The 16769-nt window shown below is 66.2% G+C and overlaps 1 protein-coding gene across 5 annotated transcripts in view; it reads right to left on the reverse strand.

Annotated features, from left to right (window-relative positions):
* The window catches only part of SH3TC1 (SH3 domain and tetratricopeptide repeats 1), a 39996-nt gene that overhangs the window by 21447 nt on the left and 1780 nt on the right, over window positions 1-16769 (reverse strand). Inside the window, exons 1-3 of one of the 5 annotated variants that reach the window (XM_036327877.1) lie at window positions 10901-10993; window positions 5996-6214; window positions 693-767 (exon numbers count right to left, since the gene is read on the reverse strand). In XM_036327877.1, the coding sequence (XP_036183770.1) occupies window positions 693-767; window positions 5996-6167 (247 nt within the window). In that variant the 5' untranslated portion in view covers window positions 6168-6214; window positions 10901-10993. Of the gene's footprint in view, window positions 1-692; window positions 768-5995; window positions 6215-9574; window positions 9765-10900; window positions 10994-15411; window positions 15448-16769 lie in introns of those variants that run through there. The other 4 variants (XM_036327894.1, XM_036327866.1, XM_036327858.1 and 1 more) reach the window with 4 other exon arrangements.

Consider the following 16769-nt stretch of genomic DNA (forward strand, 5'->3'; position numbering starts at 1 on the left):
GGCAGCACCTCACAGCTGTCCTGAGCTGCCCCTGCTGCCCCGTCAGAGGGCGGGCTGCTTTCCCAAACCCTGGTTCTGACCACCTGAGACCACAGGGAGCTCGGACCTCCAAGAGGAAGGGGGACGGCTAAGGTGAGGTGCCAGCAGCACTGGGGTCTCCGTGTCCTGCACAGCTGGGGGTCAGGGTGGGGTCTCCAGGGTAAGGGGCAGATTCTTACCACACCCCCACCCTGGTGCTACCTCCCAGGTGATACCCACATCCACGCCCTACAAAAATCCACCCCCATTCTCAGAGCCCCGTCCCCGGAAACCAGCCCTGGGACACCTCCCAAGGCCCGGCCTCCCTCTGCCCCACAGCGCATGGCCTCTTCCGTCCGGTTCTTACCATGCCCCACCCGTCACCCTGCCGTGCCCCTTCCCTTGCAGGCACCTTAGGGCCAAGTCCCCCTGAGCAGAAGCAGAGCCCAGGGGAGCCCTTTGCAAATGCAGCTGAACCCAGACCCTGGCCCCTGGGGATGCGGGGTCCTGGGCCCCGCCCCAGACGGATGGATTAAGAACCCGGGCGCGGGACCTGGGCATCTGCATTTAACAAGCTCCTCCCCCACCCCATGCTGGGGGGGGCAGGGGTCCCACACTCCCACCCGCAGTCTGGACAAACCCCGCGGTGTGGTGCCGCGCCCGAGGACGTCTACCTGTGGGGTACGCTCCCCGCTGGCCGGGAGGGGTCCCAGAGTCCCGCTGAGAGACGCCCGGGGTGGGAGCAGCATCTGGAACACAGCAGGTCTGTGACTCAGGTGAAAGCAGGCCACTCACCTGCCCAGGCCCCACCCCCAGAAGCTTCTGGAGCAAACAGAGGAACACCCACACCCCCGTCTTCCCACAGGGTCATGCGGCCAATGAGGACGGAGGCCTGAGTGTCCCTGGCGCTTTAAAAAACCAGCCAGACCGGCAGCGGGCTCAGGGGCTGAGGGTCGACCTAGGAACCAGGAGGTCACGGTTCGAGTCCCGGTCAGGGCACAGGCCCGGGCTGTGGGCTCCATCCCCAGTGTGGGGCGTGCAGGAGGCAGCCGATCCGTGATTCTCTCTCATCACTGATGCGTCTATCTCCCCCTTTCCCTTCCTCTCTGAGATCAATAAAAATATATATTTAATAATAATAAACAAGAAACCAGCGCAGCTCCACGGCCTCGGGAAACAAGGTGCGCTATCCTGCTGTTCTGGGGGGTCACGGGCGCTGGCTGAGGGACTGGCTGAGGGCGCACTGACTGAGGGTGCGCTGGCTGAGGGCGCACTGACTGAGGGGGCACTGACTGAGGGCGCACTGACTGAGGGCGCACTGACTGAGGGCACACTGACTGAGGGTGCGCTGGCTGAGGGACTGGCTGAGGGCGCACTGGCTGAGGGCAAACTGGCTGAGGGGGCACTGACTGAGGGGATGGCTGAGGGGGCACTGGCTGAGGGGGCACTGGCTGAGGGGATGGCTGAGGGGGCACTGGATGAGGGGGCACTGGCTGAGGGGCTGGCTGAGGGGCTGGCTGAGGGGGCACTGGCTGAGGGCAAACTGGCTTAGGGCAAACTGGCTGAGGGGGCACTGGCTGAGGGCGCACTGGCTGAGGGCGCACTGGCTGAGGGGGCACTGGCTGAGGGGGCATTGGCTGAGGGGGCACTGGCTGAGGGGCTGGCTGAGGGGCACTGGCTGAGGGGGCACTGGATGAGGGGGCACTGGCTGAGGGGCTGGCTGAGGGGGGCACTGGATGAGGGCGCACTGGCTGAGGGGGCACTGACTGAGGGCACACTGACTGAGGGCACACTGACTGAGGGCACACTGACTGAGGGCGCTGGCTGAGGGACTGGCTGAGGGCGCACTGGCTGAGGGCAAACTGGCTGAGGGGGCACTGGCTGAGGGGGCACTGGCTGAGGGGGCACTGGCTGAGGGGATGGCTGAGGGGCACTGGCTGAGGGGGCACTGGCTGAGGGGGCACTGGCTGAGGGGGCACTGGCTGAGGGGATGGCTGAGGGGCACTGGCTGAGGGCAAACTGGCTGAGGGCACACTGACTGAGGGCGCACTGACTGAGGGCACACTGACTGAGGGCACACTGACTGAGGGCGCTGGCTGAGGGACTGGCTGAGGGCGCACTGGCTGAGGGCGCACTGGCTGAGGGGATGGCTGAGGGGCACTGGCTGAGGGCGCACTGGCTGAGGGCACACTGACTGAGGGCGCACTGACTGAGGGCACACTGACTGAGGGCACACTGACTGAGGGCGCTGGCTGAGGGACTGGCTGAGGGCAAACTGGCTGAGGGGGCACTGGCTAAGGGGGCACTGGCTGAGGGGATGGCTGAGGGGCACTGGCTGAGGGGGCACTGGCTGAGGGCGCACTGGCTGAGGGCAAACTGGCTGAGGGGGCACTGGCTAAGGGGGCACTGGCTGAGGGGATGGCTGAGGGGCACTGGCTGAGGGGGCACTGGATGAGGGGGCACTGGCTGAGGGGGCACTGGCTGAGGGGATGGCTGAGGGGCACTGGCTGAGGGCGCACTGGCTGAGGGCACACTGACTGAGGGCGCACTGACTGAGGGCGCACTGGCTGAGGGCGCACTGGCTGAGGGCAAACTGGCTGAGGGGTCACTGGCTAAGGGGGCACTGGCTGAGGGGATGGCTGAGGGGCACTGGCTGAGGGGGCACTGGATGAGGGGGCACTGGCTGAGGGGCTGGCTGAGGGGCTGGCTGAGGGGGCACTGGCTGAGGGCAAACTGGCTGAGGGGGCACTGGCTGAGGGCGCACTGGCTGAGGGCAAACTGGCTGAGGGCAAACTGGCTGAGGGGGCACTGGCTGAGGGGGCACTGGCTGAGGGGGCACTGGCTGAGGGGGCACTGACTGAGGGCGCACTGGCTGAGGGGGCACTGGCTGAGGGGGCATTGGCTGAGGGGGCACTGGCTGAGGGGCTGGCTGAGGGGCACTGGCTGAGGGGGCACTGGCTGAGGGCGCACTGGCTGAGGGGGCACTGGCTGAGGGGGCATTGGCTGAGGGGGCACTGGCTGAGGGACTGGCTGAGGGGCACTGGCTGAGGGGGCACTGGATGAGGGGGCACTGGCTGAGGGGCTGGCTGAGGGGGCACTGGCTGAGGGGGCATTGGCTGAGGGGGCACTGGCTGAGGGCGCACTGGCTGAGGGGCTGGCTGAGGGGGCACTGGCTGAGGGGGCACTGGCTGAGGGGGCACTGGCTGAGGGGGCACTGGCTGAGGGGCTGGCTGAGGGCGCACTGGCTGAGGGGCTGGCTGAGGGTGCACTGGCTGAGGGGGCACTGGCTGAGGGCACTGGCCAAGGGCGCACTGGCTGAGGGGCTGGCTGAAACCCAGGTGTGGGCAGAGCGGCTCCCCTGAGGCTCCCGGGGAGAATCTGATTCCGGCCTTTCCAGTGCCCAGAGGCGCCCGCATCCCTTGGCTCCTGGCCCCTCCTCCATCGTCAAAGGCTTTGATTTCTCCCTAACTCTGCCCTCGGGATAATCTCCCATCTCAGGATCCTTAACTTCGTCCCACTGGCGCTCTGTTGCCACAGGGGTGAGGTGGGCGTGCCGGGGTCTGGGAACAGGCGGACTTCATTGGGGGCCACTATTCTGTGACCACACAGGGAGGTGACAACCTGGAAGGAACCGAGGGTCTGGAGCAGACAGAGCCGCGTCCTGATCCGGCTGCACCAGTCCATTGCTGGGTGAGACATGCCTGTGAGGCTGTGGGGTGTGGCTCACAGCCTGGCGAGGACTAGTGAGGTGCCCCAAGATTCGGGGTCAGAGGGGGACTCACGCTGGGACCAGAGCAGAGGGAGGCTCAGTCCTCCTCTGCCCCCATCCCGAGGCCCCATCCCGAGGCCAGCTCCCAGCGTGCACCGTGGCTGGAGTCCTGGGTCTCTGCCCAGCTCAGTTTGCTCATCTGTAAAATGGGCTGAGCGACTGGGGCCTTAGGATCAAGGCCGATGTGATTGGGAAGAGCCTGTGATTCCCGCAGCCGGTGTGAACGTCAGGGCTGCCGGTCCCAGCGCCTGCAGGATGTTCCCCTAAGAGCTGTGGTCACAGCACTGCCCACTTGGCCTTGGACTGGACAACACGATGGTGCTCATTTCTGCTCTCTTCCTATCAGCATCTTCAAGCCTCCAGTATACCAGCCCCTACGGTGTACCAGCCCCACGCTGTGCGGCTGCCTGGGTGGTCAGAGCCCACAGCCAGGCCTTGCTTGCTCTGTGGTCCAGGGCCTGCCTGAGAGCTGCGCAAGCAGCACAGACTCAGAAAACCGGTCAAATCCAAAAGAGCACACAGCTTCCAGGTCCTGGCGTGAAGCACCATCCTCCAATTCGGAAGCCCGGGCTCCTTGAGACATGGCTGGTTCCGGGGCCGGGCCAGGAAGTGCCCGTCTGTGGTCCCCCCAAGCAGGACGTGCTCACAGGATGATGGAGACGTGAGAAGACCCCGTGCTCACAGGATGATGGAGACGTGGGAAGACCCAGTGCTCACAGGATGATGGAGACGTGAAAAGACCTTGTGCTCACAGGATGATGGAGACGCGAGAAGACCCCGTGCTCAGGGGATGATGGAGACATGAGAAGACCCCGTGCTCAGGGGATGATGGAGACGTGAGAAGACCCGTGCTCACAGGATGATGGAGACATGGGAAGACCCAGTGCTCACAAGATGATGGAGACGTGAAAAGACCTTGTGCTCACAGGATGATGGAGACGCGAGAAGACCCCGTGCTCAGGGGATGATGGAGACGTGAGAATACCCCGTGCTCAGGGGATGATGGAGACGTGAGAAGACCCCGTGCTCACGGGATGATGGAGACGTGAGAAGAGCGAAGCTGGGCAATTTGAATGAAGAAATAAACGATGGCAACTGACACAGTCTGGAGAGCACAGTGCAGACCGATGAGCCCCCAGTAAAATGAATGAATGGACCGTGGGGAGAGGGGACAGGCGTCCTTAGCATAGAAAGTCAATGAGAAACGTAGAGGAATAAAGCGTGAGATCGCCCCCACTGAGGAGCCGTCACAATAATTCTCATTTCCGCCGAACACCAGGCCGCGAGACAAAATGCCGCCGCGGCGCGAGTTTCAAGAGGAGCGAGGCATGGACTTCGTCTCAAGTATCTTCCGCACGTGGCACAGTGACAACAGAGCAGGAGCAATGCCTGGGCGTTGGGGAGTCTGTGCCACACCCTGAGCCCAGGCATCAAAGCGACTGTCCCCGTAGGAGCCAGGCCATCACAGGCCTCCAGCCGCGCTGCCATGGGACATGGTGCTTCCGGGGCATCGGCTGCAGGGACCCAGCATCGCGGGGGCGGCCACTGCTGCGCCCACACTGAGGGGAGAGCTCTGGAGTGACCGGCGAGTTCTTGGACCAGCGACCAGCGACGTGGCACCACGCATGGCCCGGCCAGGCTTTCCCGGCTGCCAGGACGCAGGGTCTGAGCGAGGCCTGAGGCTCATCACGTGGACCCGGCTGCCCGGGGCCTGTAGGGCACGTCCGGGTTGAGCCAAAGGGATTGGGGCTCCAAGGAGCCCGTATGGACAGAGAGAGGCCACTGGCCCCTCCCTCTCTGGCCTCAGCGTGTCTCCGGGGCCCAGGGGCGGCCCCGGCCTAAGTGCTCCTGGGTTCATGCCCTGCGGACACAGCAGGACTGAGGGGGCACAGGCTTGTAAAAGGCCCGTTAGCAAGTGCAGGGCCGCTGCTCTACAATCCCCCAGCCCCTCCCCTCTCCCCGTCGGTGTGGGTGCCACTGATGCGCCCTGAACAGCACACTGGCCTGCACGTGACTCAACAGACACCCCCGAGCCCAGCCAGTGTGGCTCAGTGGGTGAGCGTCGACCTAGGAACCAGGAGGTCACGGTTGTGCCGGTTGGGGCACAGGCCCGGGTTGCAGGCTGGATCCCCAGTGTGGGGTGTGCAGGAGGCAGCTGGTCCATGGTTCTCTCATCGCTGATGTCTCTCCCCCGCACACCGCACTCACCGTCTCTGCCCGCAGCCTGGGCCTCCTCGGGTCCTGGTCCTGCCCAGCTGACCGAGCTCCCAGCCTTTCTCTGGACCTTGTCGCCACCGCCGCCGCCCGAGGGCCCAGAGGGCCCGGCCACCGTCTCCGTCGGGGCAGGCTCCTCTGCGGCCGCCTCCGCTGGGTCCTTCATGGCTGACGTGGCCTCAGCGCCCAGGGCTGGGCATGCCGGGCTGGCTGCTGTGGAGAGAGGAGGGGAGGTGGTCAGCGACGACCCCTCCAGGGAGACGGGCCGCCGGGACCAGCACGGATGCTGCCGCCAGAGTTGGGGTTCGAAGGAGAGGACCCCCTCCATGCCTGGGGGCCCTGCTCAGCCCTCTCTGGTCGCTGGCGGTCACTTCCTCTCCGACCAGCACAAGCCCCGGGCCAGGCTGTGCGTGGTGGCCTGGCCATGCCCCCCTGGCCATGGGTGGACGTCCTGCAGGCCGGGGTCTCCTCGGCCCCGAGGACACAGCTCAGGGCTGCCCGTCGCCTGCTCAGCGCGTGGCCGCGAACGCCTGGAGGTGTGTGAGCGGGGCCACGGGGACAGAGGGCACTGTCCTTGTGGCTCACATGGCCCCGCGCTCGGGGTGAGCCCACCACACCTCCGGCCGCAGGGCTGAAGCGGGGACCCTGCGACAGCCATTACCGTGTCACACGGGCCTCGGAGCTGGGGCTCCCACGCGGCCCTGGCGCTGCCGTTACAACCCCGAGCCCGATCCTGCTCCGTGGGCTGGTCTCTCCCACGGGAAGAGGCCTGGACAGCAGGGTCCCCGGATCGAGCCCTGTTCACGGGAAATGGGCCGGGTCCCGGCAGCCGTGGGCAGAAAGGAAGCAGGGCCGTGGCCGTGGCCGTGGCCGAGAGGCTTTGTCTCCCACCCGGGGCTCCCTCAGCCCCAGAGCCAGTCCTCCCCCCCACCTCCCCGTCGGAGACGAGAGCCCTCACCGCAGGCACCCCACAGCCTGGGCTTGGGGTTGGTCACCAACCGAGGGCACAGGCGACCACGTCCCCCCTGGGTGGGCAGGGCGGCACGGGCGACAGGGACAGCACAGCGGGCGGCTGAGGGATGCAGCCTGGGCCGGACCCTGGACCAGCCCAGCCCCTCCGCCCACGGCACTGGGACAGGGGAGCTGGGGGCCCCAGCCGGGGTCCATCTGCTCCTGAGGCGTCTCACAGAGCGGGGTCCTGTGTGGGGGGCCTAGTCCTGCCGCCTCCCCACCAGGTCCCTGTCCTCCCCTCCACCACCTTCTTCAGGAGCCACATCCGATGCCCCCAAGACAGAGCTGGGCCTGCAGCCGGGCACCCAGCACAATGGACCAGGTCTGGGGCCTGTGCCTGTCATCCTTATGGTCTTCCCGGGCCCGTCCGTGTGTCCACCACAGGCCTGCCCCGCATCCAGGGCCGGGGCTGGGGACAGGGCCGGGGCCGGGACAGGGACAGGGGCTAGGGGCAGGGCCGGGGCCGGGACAGGGAAGGCTCTACACAGGGACCCTCCCACCTGCTCGGTGAAGGGCCTGGCCAATGGGTGGGGCTGCAGTGACAGCTGTGAGCAGAGTTCCCAGTGACAGTCCAGCGTGAGGAAGTGGGAGCCATCTCCACGGAAGTGCTCCCCCTCCTCCCTCCCCTCCCCCTTCCTGAAATGGCCTCCCTCGGCCTGGGGCACCCGCTCGGCTGCAGAAGCAGCTGCCGGACTCCTGGGGCAGCTGGCCGCCACCCCTGGGCCGCCCCGTGGAGGGTGTCCCTCCTCCGGCCTCGATCCTCGGAGCTCAGCTTATGGTGGGGACAACCCAGGAGGCCGGCAGCCGGGCCCAGCGCGACCGGGTGGGGCGGGTTCGGCACCAGACGCAGAGCCGGGGCCGGCGGGCTGGGCGGCGCTCTGTGCCTTAGTTCACTCACCGGAGAATGAGAATGAAAACATCGCCTCGCAAGGAGGCTGGAGGGTAGGGGGCGGTGCTCTGGGTTACCGGTGGTGTTTTATAAGCGGGGTGCAGCGGGGGGGACGGCACAACCCAGCCCTGAAGGGTTGGGGGGGGTCTGGCCGGAGCTGACGCTGGGCTCGTGCTGGACAAATACTCAGGGGCCCAGCAGCCTCGCCCCTCCACCAGGAGCACCTCTCCGGGGCTGTACTGGGGTGGATGACGTCCCTCAATTCCGTGTCCCCCGGGACCTCAGCAGATGCCCTTGTCTAGACACAGGGTCTTTGGGGTGAAGCTAAGGCTCGGCCACATTGGGGCGGGCTGGCCTCAACGCAGGGACTAATGTCACAGGACAGGAGGGACACGCAGACACAGGGAGGCCACGTGACCACAGGGGACGGCTGCAGCGGGGCCCCCAGCGGCTGGAGCCGGCAGGAAGGTGCCTTCCAGGAGCTGCTGACACTCTGATTCAGGCCCTGGCCTCCCGCCAGTGACAGTCCGTCTCTGTTGTGAGCCCACATGTGGGACTGGGTCACGCCTGCCCCGGGATGCTCGCGACCCCCCGCCCCAAGACCCTGAGCCTCGCCTTGTGCATGGGAAAGCGGGGTCACCCTCACCTTGCGAGCAGAGTCAAGGGACTTGTCACATCGGACACGGGCACGACCCCGACACGGGACGCGTCACCCTTACCCACAGTGGTGTGTGTGATGATCACAACAGCCACCACCATCCAATCCTCAGGGCAGTGGGGATGGGTGTCCTGCGCCCATTTCACAGATGGTCGGCCTGAGGCTCAGAGAGGCTTGAAAGGTGAGATTTGAATCCAGGTGGGTCTGAGTCCAGCCCTCCAACACCTGTTCGAACTTGAACGCACCCACCTCGATCCCACCTGCCTCCAACCTGGGGTTCAGCTCAGCTCCTCGGACAGGGTGTTGGGAGGCACCCCGCTCACAGCCGGCCCATGTGCGGGCACCCCGGGCCCAGCGCCAGCCGCACCACTAACTCCCGACCTCGCTCTACCAGCCGTCACTTCTACGAGCCTCGCCAAGGGGGCGGGGGTCCCTGGAGGCCGGCACAGCGTCTCAGAGGCGTCCATGGACCACGTGCCCCGGGCAGGACTGGGTGCCGGAGGCCTGGCCTGTGCCCTTCCCTCCAGCTCTGTGGGTGGTGCCCCTTGTCAAGGAACGCGTCCTATTTTACTGCCGGAAAGGAGGCCCAGGGGGTGACCTCGGAGTGGCCGGTCACGGCGGCAGTGCCACCCTGGGCCGGGCACTTCTGTGGCCAACCTGGCGAGAGGCCCCACTTGAGACCTGTAGCCCTGGCCCCCTCACCACCGGCTCCGGGCACACCGCTGAGCCCTCGAGGGGGCGAGGTCAGCAGAGGCCACAGAGCCCGGAGCTTTAGGTGCTTTATCAAACCCGCCGTCGTCACGGCGCCATCACGGCTGGTCACCCGGTAGCACTCCTGACAGCCCCACGGCCCTCGGGCCCCCCAGACTCCTGTCTGCTCCCCCCACCCCTAAATCTCAGCAAAGTCTCCCAGAAAGTGAAGGACGGGCTATTCTTAGATCCACCGGTGGGCTCCGCCTACCCGGCCCGTCCATGCCCGTCACCTCTGCGTCCCTGTCGCCCAGCACCCACTTACCTGCGCCCGCTCCCCAGGCAGCCCCGGGACGCAGACACCAGGTCGCTGCTGGGCTCCTCCCCGGCTGGCCGGCGAGGCAGTCTCCCAGCGGCAGCCGGCCGCCCTCCGCCCTCCCTCCGCGGCCACCGCCCCCTGCTTCCTGCCCCACTTCCTCCCTGCGCCCGGGCCTGGCGAGAGGCCGGCCGCGGAGACAGCCAGTTGATCATTAGCTCCTTCCTGGGCCGGCTCCAGGCCTCCGCCTGACCGCGGCCCAGCCCCCAGGTGCCGCTGCCGCCGCGCCCCCGGGATTGGGGAAGCCCGCCAGCTGCCGGGCCTCCCTGCCAGCCCGGCCCTGCCCTGTTCCTCTTCCACTTCTGCACACCCACATGCACACACACACAAGACACATGTGCACATGCGCAGGCCCCTGCTCGCACGTGCAAGGACACAGGTCCCCGCAGGGACAGATGGGGTCAGCCACCGCTCTCCCTCCCTCCTCTCTGGCTGGGTCTGGCCCCACCGGGCCTGAGAAAGGGACTACGGCCTGACTGCTAGGGGGATGGGGCTGGGTCTCCTGTTGGCTCCATCAGGAGGTGGGAACTGACCCGGGTCCCCCGCAGCCCCGCCCTCCTGTCTACCCTCACAGCCCTGGGACTCGAGAATGAGTGGGTGACCTTCACGCGTGGCCTGGCGACACCGGGAAGCATTGCTAAGCTAAGTGGTAACGCGCCTGTTTTACAGACAGGAAAACAGGCTCAGCGAGGCCACGGGACAAGCCCAAGACCCGAGGCACCGGCAAGCTGAGCTGGAACGAAGTCTGCCGGAGGCCTTTGGGCTCGGGTTTCTGGCCGCGGCAGTGCTGCCGCTGGGGCGCCGGCTCCTTGTCACGGGAGCGGCTGCCGTGGGCAGAGCGTTAGCAGCATCCTGGCCTCTGCCCACGAGATGTCACCCCAGCTGTGACAGCCAAGCATCTCAGATGTTTGTCTCCAGGGGCAACGTCGCCTGCGCTGAGGACCACGGCTCTAGGCGAATCTCCTTTGGGGTGAGGCCGAACCCCCGGCCCATGCTCCCGTCCCCTCCCCCGCCACCTGTCCCTTCTCTGATCAGCTACAGGCATCACCCACAGCCGCCCCGCAGTCCTCCAGCTCGTGGGCCTCGGGGAGGCCTGAGCAGGTGCGGTGCCCATCCGGAGCCCCTCCAGGCCACGGCCTCGCCACCCCTCCTTCACCAACACCCCAACTCCATACCCACGTCCCCCATCGGCTCCCGCGCCCCAGCCCCTGCCCAGCTCCCCACGGCCCCTGCCAAGGCCCCGCACGGGGCCCGCTGCCCGTCCACAGGACCTACCTGCCCTTTCTCGTCCCAGGGGCTCCTCCCAGGGCCATTCTCCTGGGCGAGACTGCTGTCCCCCCCAACCCCCAGGCAGGTGTCCACCTCCCTCTGCAGTGGCACCCGGACCCTGTGGATGCACGCCCACAGACAGGCCAGCGTCAGCCCCTGCCGGCCCCTCCCACCCCGCTGCACAGGGCCTTGCAGCTCCCCCTCCTCCTTCTCCGCGGGGGTCAGGCCCGGCGCCCTCACCGGCAGCACCGACGGCAGCACGGCAGCAGCTGGGCCGCCGCGGCACCTGGCTGTGTGCACGGCCCTGCGGGCCGCACGGCTGGGCGTTTGCCGGCTCACAGAGGCCCCGGGAGGGGGGAGGGGGCTGTCCTGACGCAGCTCCGCTGTCAGGAGGACTCACTTGCCGCGGGAATCCCCGCAGGCCAAGCAGCGGCCCCGCAGCCGGCCTGTGGGTCCCTGTAACACCCCAGTGTCCGGCCGCCCCAAGGCCAGGGGACGGGCTCCCGGGCACGTGGGGAAGGAGACGAGTCTGGACGGTCAGTCCCCTGGCCCTCACGCCCACCCAGGACACAGGGCGGCCTGCCCAGCTGCCCGGGGCTGTGGGGAGAAGCGCGAGGCCGCCCCCTGAGGCCTGCGGTGGCCCCGGCCCCGCCCCCGTCTGTGATGGAGTTTCGCAGGCCGCTCAGACCCCCACGCTGTGGGTGCAAGGGAGGCTTGGCCTCCGGGCCCGTGTTTTGCTGGAAACTGTGGAAAGAGGCCCCGGCCGCTGCACGTCCACAAAAGGGCCCGGCGGTTTCCTCTCTGGCTTTGTCCCCACTGCGCCGCCCGGGACCCGCATCCTGTTTGTCTCCGCAGCTGTGCCCTTGGCCCACGGCCAGAGGGGGTTTTCCAACAGCCTCCCCCACTGTGCTCAGTGCTCCTTGACTCTGCAAGGTGCACCCCAACTCTTCAGAGTGTACCCAGATGCCACAGGATGCACCCCAACTCTGCACAGTGCACCAACTCCACAGGATGTACCCCAACTCTGCACAGCGCACCGACTCCACAGGATGCACCCCAACTCTGCACAGTACCGACTCCACAGGATGCACCCCAACTCTGGACAGTGCACCGACTCCACAGGATGCACCCCAACTCTGCACAGCGCACTGACTCCACAGGATGCACCCCAACTCTGCACAGTACCGACTCCACAGGATGCACCCCAACTCTGCACAGCGCACCGACTCCACAGGATGCACCCCAACTCTGCACAGTACCGACTCCACAGGATGCACCCCAACTCTGCACAGCGCACAGACACCACAGGATGCACCCCTACTCTGCACAGTACCGACTCCACAGGATGTACCCCAACTCTGGACAGCGCACCGACTCCACAGGATGTACCCCAACTCTGCACAGTACCGACTCCACAGGATGCACCCCAACTCTGCACAGCGCACCGACTCCACAGGATGCACCCCAACTCTGCACAGCACAGTGCACCGACTCCACAGGATGCACCCCTACTCTGCACAGTAGTGACTCCACAGGATGCACCCCAACTCTGCACAGTACCGACTCCACAGGATGCACCCCAACTCTGCACAGTACCGACTCCACAGGATGCACCCCAACTCTGCACAGCACACTGACTCCACAGGATACACCCCAACTCTGCACAGCACACTGACTCCACAGGATGCACCCCAACTCTGCACAGCACAGTGCACCGACTCCACAGGATGCACCCCAACTCTGCACAGTACTGACTCCACAGGATACACCCCAACTGTGCACAGCGCACTGACTCCACAGGGTGCACCCCAACTCTGCACAGTACCGACTCCACAGGATGCACCCCAACTCTGGACAGCGCACCGACTCCACAGGATACACCCCAACTCTGCACAGTACCGACTCCACAGGATGCACCCCAACTCTGCACAGCGCACTGACTCCACAGGATGCACCCCAACTCTGCACAGCACAGTGCACCGACTCCACAGGATGCACCCCTACTCTGCACAGTACTGACTCCACAGGATGCACCCCAACTCTGCACAGTACCGACTCCACAGGATGCACCCCAACTCTGCACAGTACCGACTCCACAGGATGCACCCCAACTCTGGACAGTGCACCGACTCCACAGGATACACCCCAACTCTGCACAGTGCACCGACTCCACAGGATGCACCCCAACTCTGCACAGTACTGACTCCACAGGATACACCCCAACTGTGCACAGCGCACTGACTCCACAGGGTGCACCCCAACTGCGCACAGCGCACCCCAACAGGCTTCCAGAGGAAGAAGGAGCCTCCTAGGTCAGAGGGCTGTCCAAACAGGAGTCCCCACTGGAGGCCAAGCCCGGGCAGACCCCAGCCCAGCCCTCCTCTGAGGGCCTCTGGGTGGGCCTGTCCCTCCCTGGGCCGCAGTGTCCCCCTGCCAGGGGAGGGGCCGGGCCTGGTGAGCCCTCAGTGCCTTGGCGCTCACAGCTCTGCTGCTGACCCGGAGGTGCTGTGGGGACGGGGAGGGAGGGCCGCCAGCAGCACAGCACCCAGCCCAGCCTTTGCCCGCCAATCGGCTCCAGGCACGGGGTTTGCTAAGCCTCACAGCCCCTTCCAGCGACAGCAGGCAGCGGGAGCCATGGATGTGCACTAGGGCAGCAGGCCGGGGAGGTTGGGGGTCATGCCAACCTCCACCCCCGGCTCGGGCTCTCTCCAGCAGCCCCAGCCACACAGGCCACTCCTGGGCAGAGTGGCACCTGCTGGGTGAAGGCCAAGGGCAAATCGTTTCGGCTCCTCAGGCCATCGCTGCAGGAAAGTGGGTGCGGCCGCAGCTGGACTTGCTCTGGGTGTGGGTGCTGCCGTAGAAGGGGGGGTGGAGAAGCACCTCAGGACCCCCCCAGCAGGAAGGGGTCAGCACACAGGCGCCCCCGCCCGCTGGAATTGGGGTGCCTGAGGTTCCAGGGCACAGGAATGTCTGAGTGGGCGTGGGCGGGGTGGGCACCACGGGCATGAATGACCAGCAGCTCAGACCATCGTGGCTTGAAGTGGCTCAGCACCATGAAGCGGGTTCTGGCCGTGACCCAGAGCCAGGTAGTCCATTACCTGTGCTACCGCCAACTGGCACTCGGAATGCAGAGCTGAGGGCCCGAGGCAGGTAACTGGGCAGTAGGCCCTTCAGGCGGGGAAACCGAGGCTCAGGGAGAGAAAGCCTCTCACCCAGGTCGCGTGGCCGTCACACTGCAGGTGGCTCTGAGCCGCGGCCCCAGCCCAGGTCCTGCCGGGACGGTGCCCACGCCCGCCCTGGCCCCATGCCCCGCAGCGCCCAGTCCATCCTGTTCTCTGGCCCTACGTGTGCGAAAGCAGATGTGACCGGCCTCATGCAGTTTCCCAGAAAGACACACGGACCGAGACACCACCTTCCCGGCCCACCCAGCTCTAGGGCACCGGAGGCAGAACCCGGCCTGGGGAGGCCTGTCCGTCGGTTCCTCCGCAGCTGCCTGAGCAGGAGGCATCGGGGAGACGGAGCCGCCGGCCTGGAGCCTGGCCGCCGCCCAGGCCACGCGGGACGGGCTAGGATGGCCGCACCCAGCAAGGCTCCGCGTGCTTATCCTTCTGGCCTCAGTGGCTGAAACCCTCCCCAGCAAAGATGAGCAGGGCTAGGCCCCGTGACTGCAGAAACTGCTCTTTGCAAAACAAGGCTACCAGACCAAACAGGCTGTCCAGCTGCCTGGTGGCCTGGCGGGCCGGGTCGCAGGCCGGCAGGAAGTGGTCAGCAATTCCTCCCGCCTGGGCCGGGACCCGGGGCGCCACCCCCCGCCCCCCCGGCCCCTGTCACGCTCTGTGGGCAGGTGTGGCCCTTGAGGTGGGACATTGCTGACTGGGCGGCCAGGCCAGCTGGCCAGGTCCCCGGGCCTGTGTGTTAGAGACCCTTCATCCAGGTAGTCAGGGTGCGAGGGGCTGCCACAGACAGCCTTAAGGGGGGTGCTCCAACCCAACACACCGAATAATGGCACGTGGCCCTGGGAGGAGTTGGCCAGAATGGCATTCAGCTGTGTTGGCCCCCACGCAGGCCCAGGCCCAGGCCCAGGCCCGGACATCCCCCTTGTCCCTGCAGGGCAGGCCCGAGGGGCCTGTGCTGCACAGCTTTCTGAGACGTCACCCCAGGGACACCCCCACCCCATCGGCCCTCCCTCCCCAGAACCCCGATATTCCTGACTCAGGGTGTGGGACCCCCGCCCCGCTGGAATTTGGACATTCTCTGGGGCCAGTCCCCAGGGTGGATTTTGAACTTGGCTTTCACAAATATTAACCAGCCTTAGGCCTCTGGGAGGGGAGTCCTCCTGCCGGGACCCATTTCCCTGGAAACCAGGTCAGTCCCTACACCCCTCCTGCCTCACCTCCCACCCCTCCTGCCTCACCTCCCACCCCTCCTGCCTCACCTCCCACCCCTCCTGCCTCACCTCCCACCCCTCCTGCCTCACCCCCACCCCTCCTGCCTCACCCCCACCCCTCCTGCCTCACCTCTCAGAGGCGGGGACTTCTGCAGCCACACACACACTGTACACACTGACAACCAGGGTCATCCCAGTCCTGAGGGCTGAGCCAACACGCATCCTCCCAGCCTTCCCCGCGGCCCCCCCCCCCACCAACCTCAGGAACCCGGGCTCCTGATCCTCCTCTCCCCACCTGTCACACCCAAGCCCCCACCCAGCGCTGCTCCTTGCAGGCCAGGCCGGGCCCCAGGACGTGGGTGGGTCAGGCCCCTGTCCCCAGGCTCCCGCCTCGGGCGGACTCCGCAGCGCTGGCAGGTTCTGTGTGCCATGCGCTTCGGTGGGATTTGCTGGTGTTTTTCTCAGTCCTTTTCCTTTTAATTTTTAACCAACCAGACTGCGGCTGGTTTCGGTTCTGAGCCAGGCTGGACCCGGCCCCCAGAGCAGCTGTTTTTAGTTAAACTGCACCTGAGGGTTGGCCCCGAGGCCACGCCAGGAACACGCACAAGTCCACGGAAAACAGTGAGCCGGCAGGCGGGCCTCTGCCACTGCCTGACATACATGGCACCATGCGCATCTCTCCCCCCCCACGACCTCAGGCGCCCAGCCTGGCAGCACTGGCACCTGGCAGGGTGTCTTTGGTGGCTCCGGAGGAGCAGTGGCCGGCCAACCCACGGGCAGCTTGCCAACCAGCGGCCAGACAACCACATGGGGCCACCCTGTGGCCAGCAGCCCCGCCTCCGGGAAGTGGCTCCGCAGACGCCTGGCCACGCCCAGATGCAGGGCGAGGCGGGTGTGAACAGTTCCCACAGCAGCAACACCTTGGACACAACCAGGTGTCAAATAACTCGCACCGCCTGGCCCGCCCAGCCAGCAGCTGCCACAGAACCGGAGGCTCTGGGCCGACAAGGAAAGAGAGAGACTCGCTCAGCGGGTGGAAGGCGCTGCAGAGGGAGCGTGCGGGGCCCCTCCCGCTCTCGGGGAGCCCGGGCTCCTCGCCCCTGTGCTGGCCTCCGGGAGGAGAGAGCGGGAAGGGGCCGAGTGGGGCAGAGGGTGTGCGCAGGGTGGGAGCTCTTCTGTGTGACGCCGTGATGGTGGGTACCCGACATTCTACACTTGTCAAATGACACTGAAGGTGCCGGCCGGTGTGGCTCAGTGGTTGAGCATCGATCCATGAACCAGGAGGTCACGGTTTGATTCCCAGTCAGGGCACATGTCCAGGTTGCGGGCTCCATCCCCAGTAGGGGGCGTGCAGGAGGCAGCCAATCAGTGATTCTCTCTCATCACTGATGTTTCTCTCTCTCTCTCCCTTCCTCACTGAAATCAATAAAAACCTTATTTAAAAAAAGACACTAACGTCTACAGCATAAACCACAAACCTTAAGGTAT

Source organism: Myotis myotis, unplaced genomic scaffold (genome assembly GCF_014108235.1).
Source record: "Myotis myotis isolate mMyoMyo1 unplaced genomic scaffold, mMyoMyo1.p scaffold_m19_p_1, whole genome shotgun sequence".
NCBI classification, from domain to species: domain Eukaryota; kingdom Metazoa; phylum Chordata; class Mammalia; order Chiroptera; family Vespertilionidae; genus Myotis; species Myotis myotis.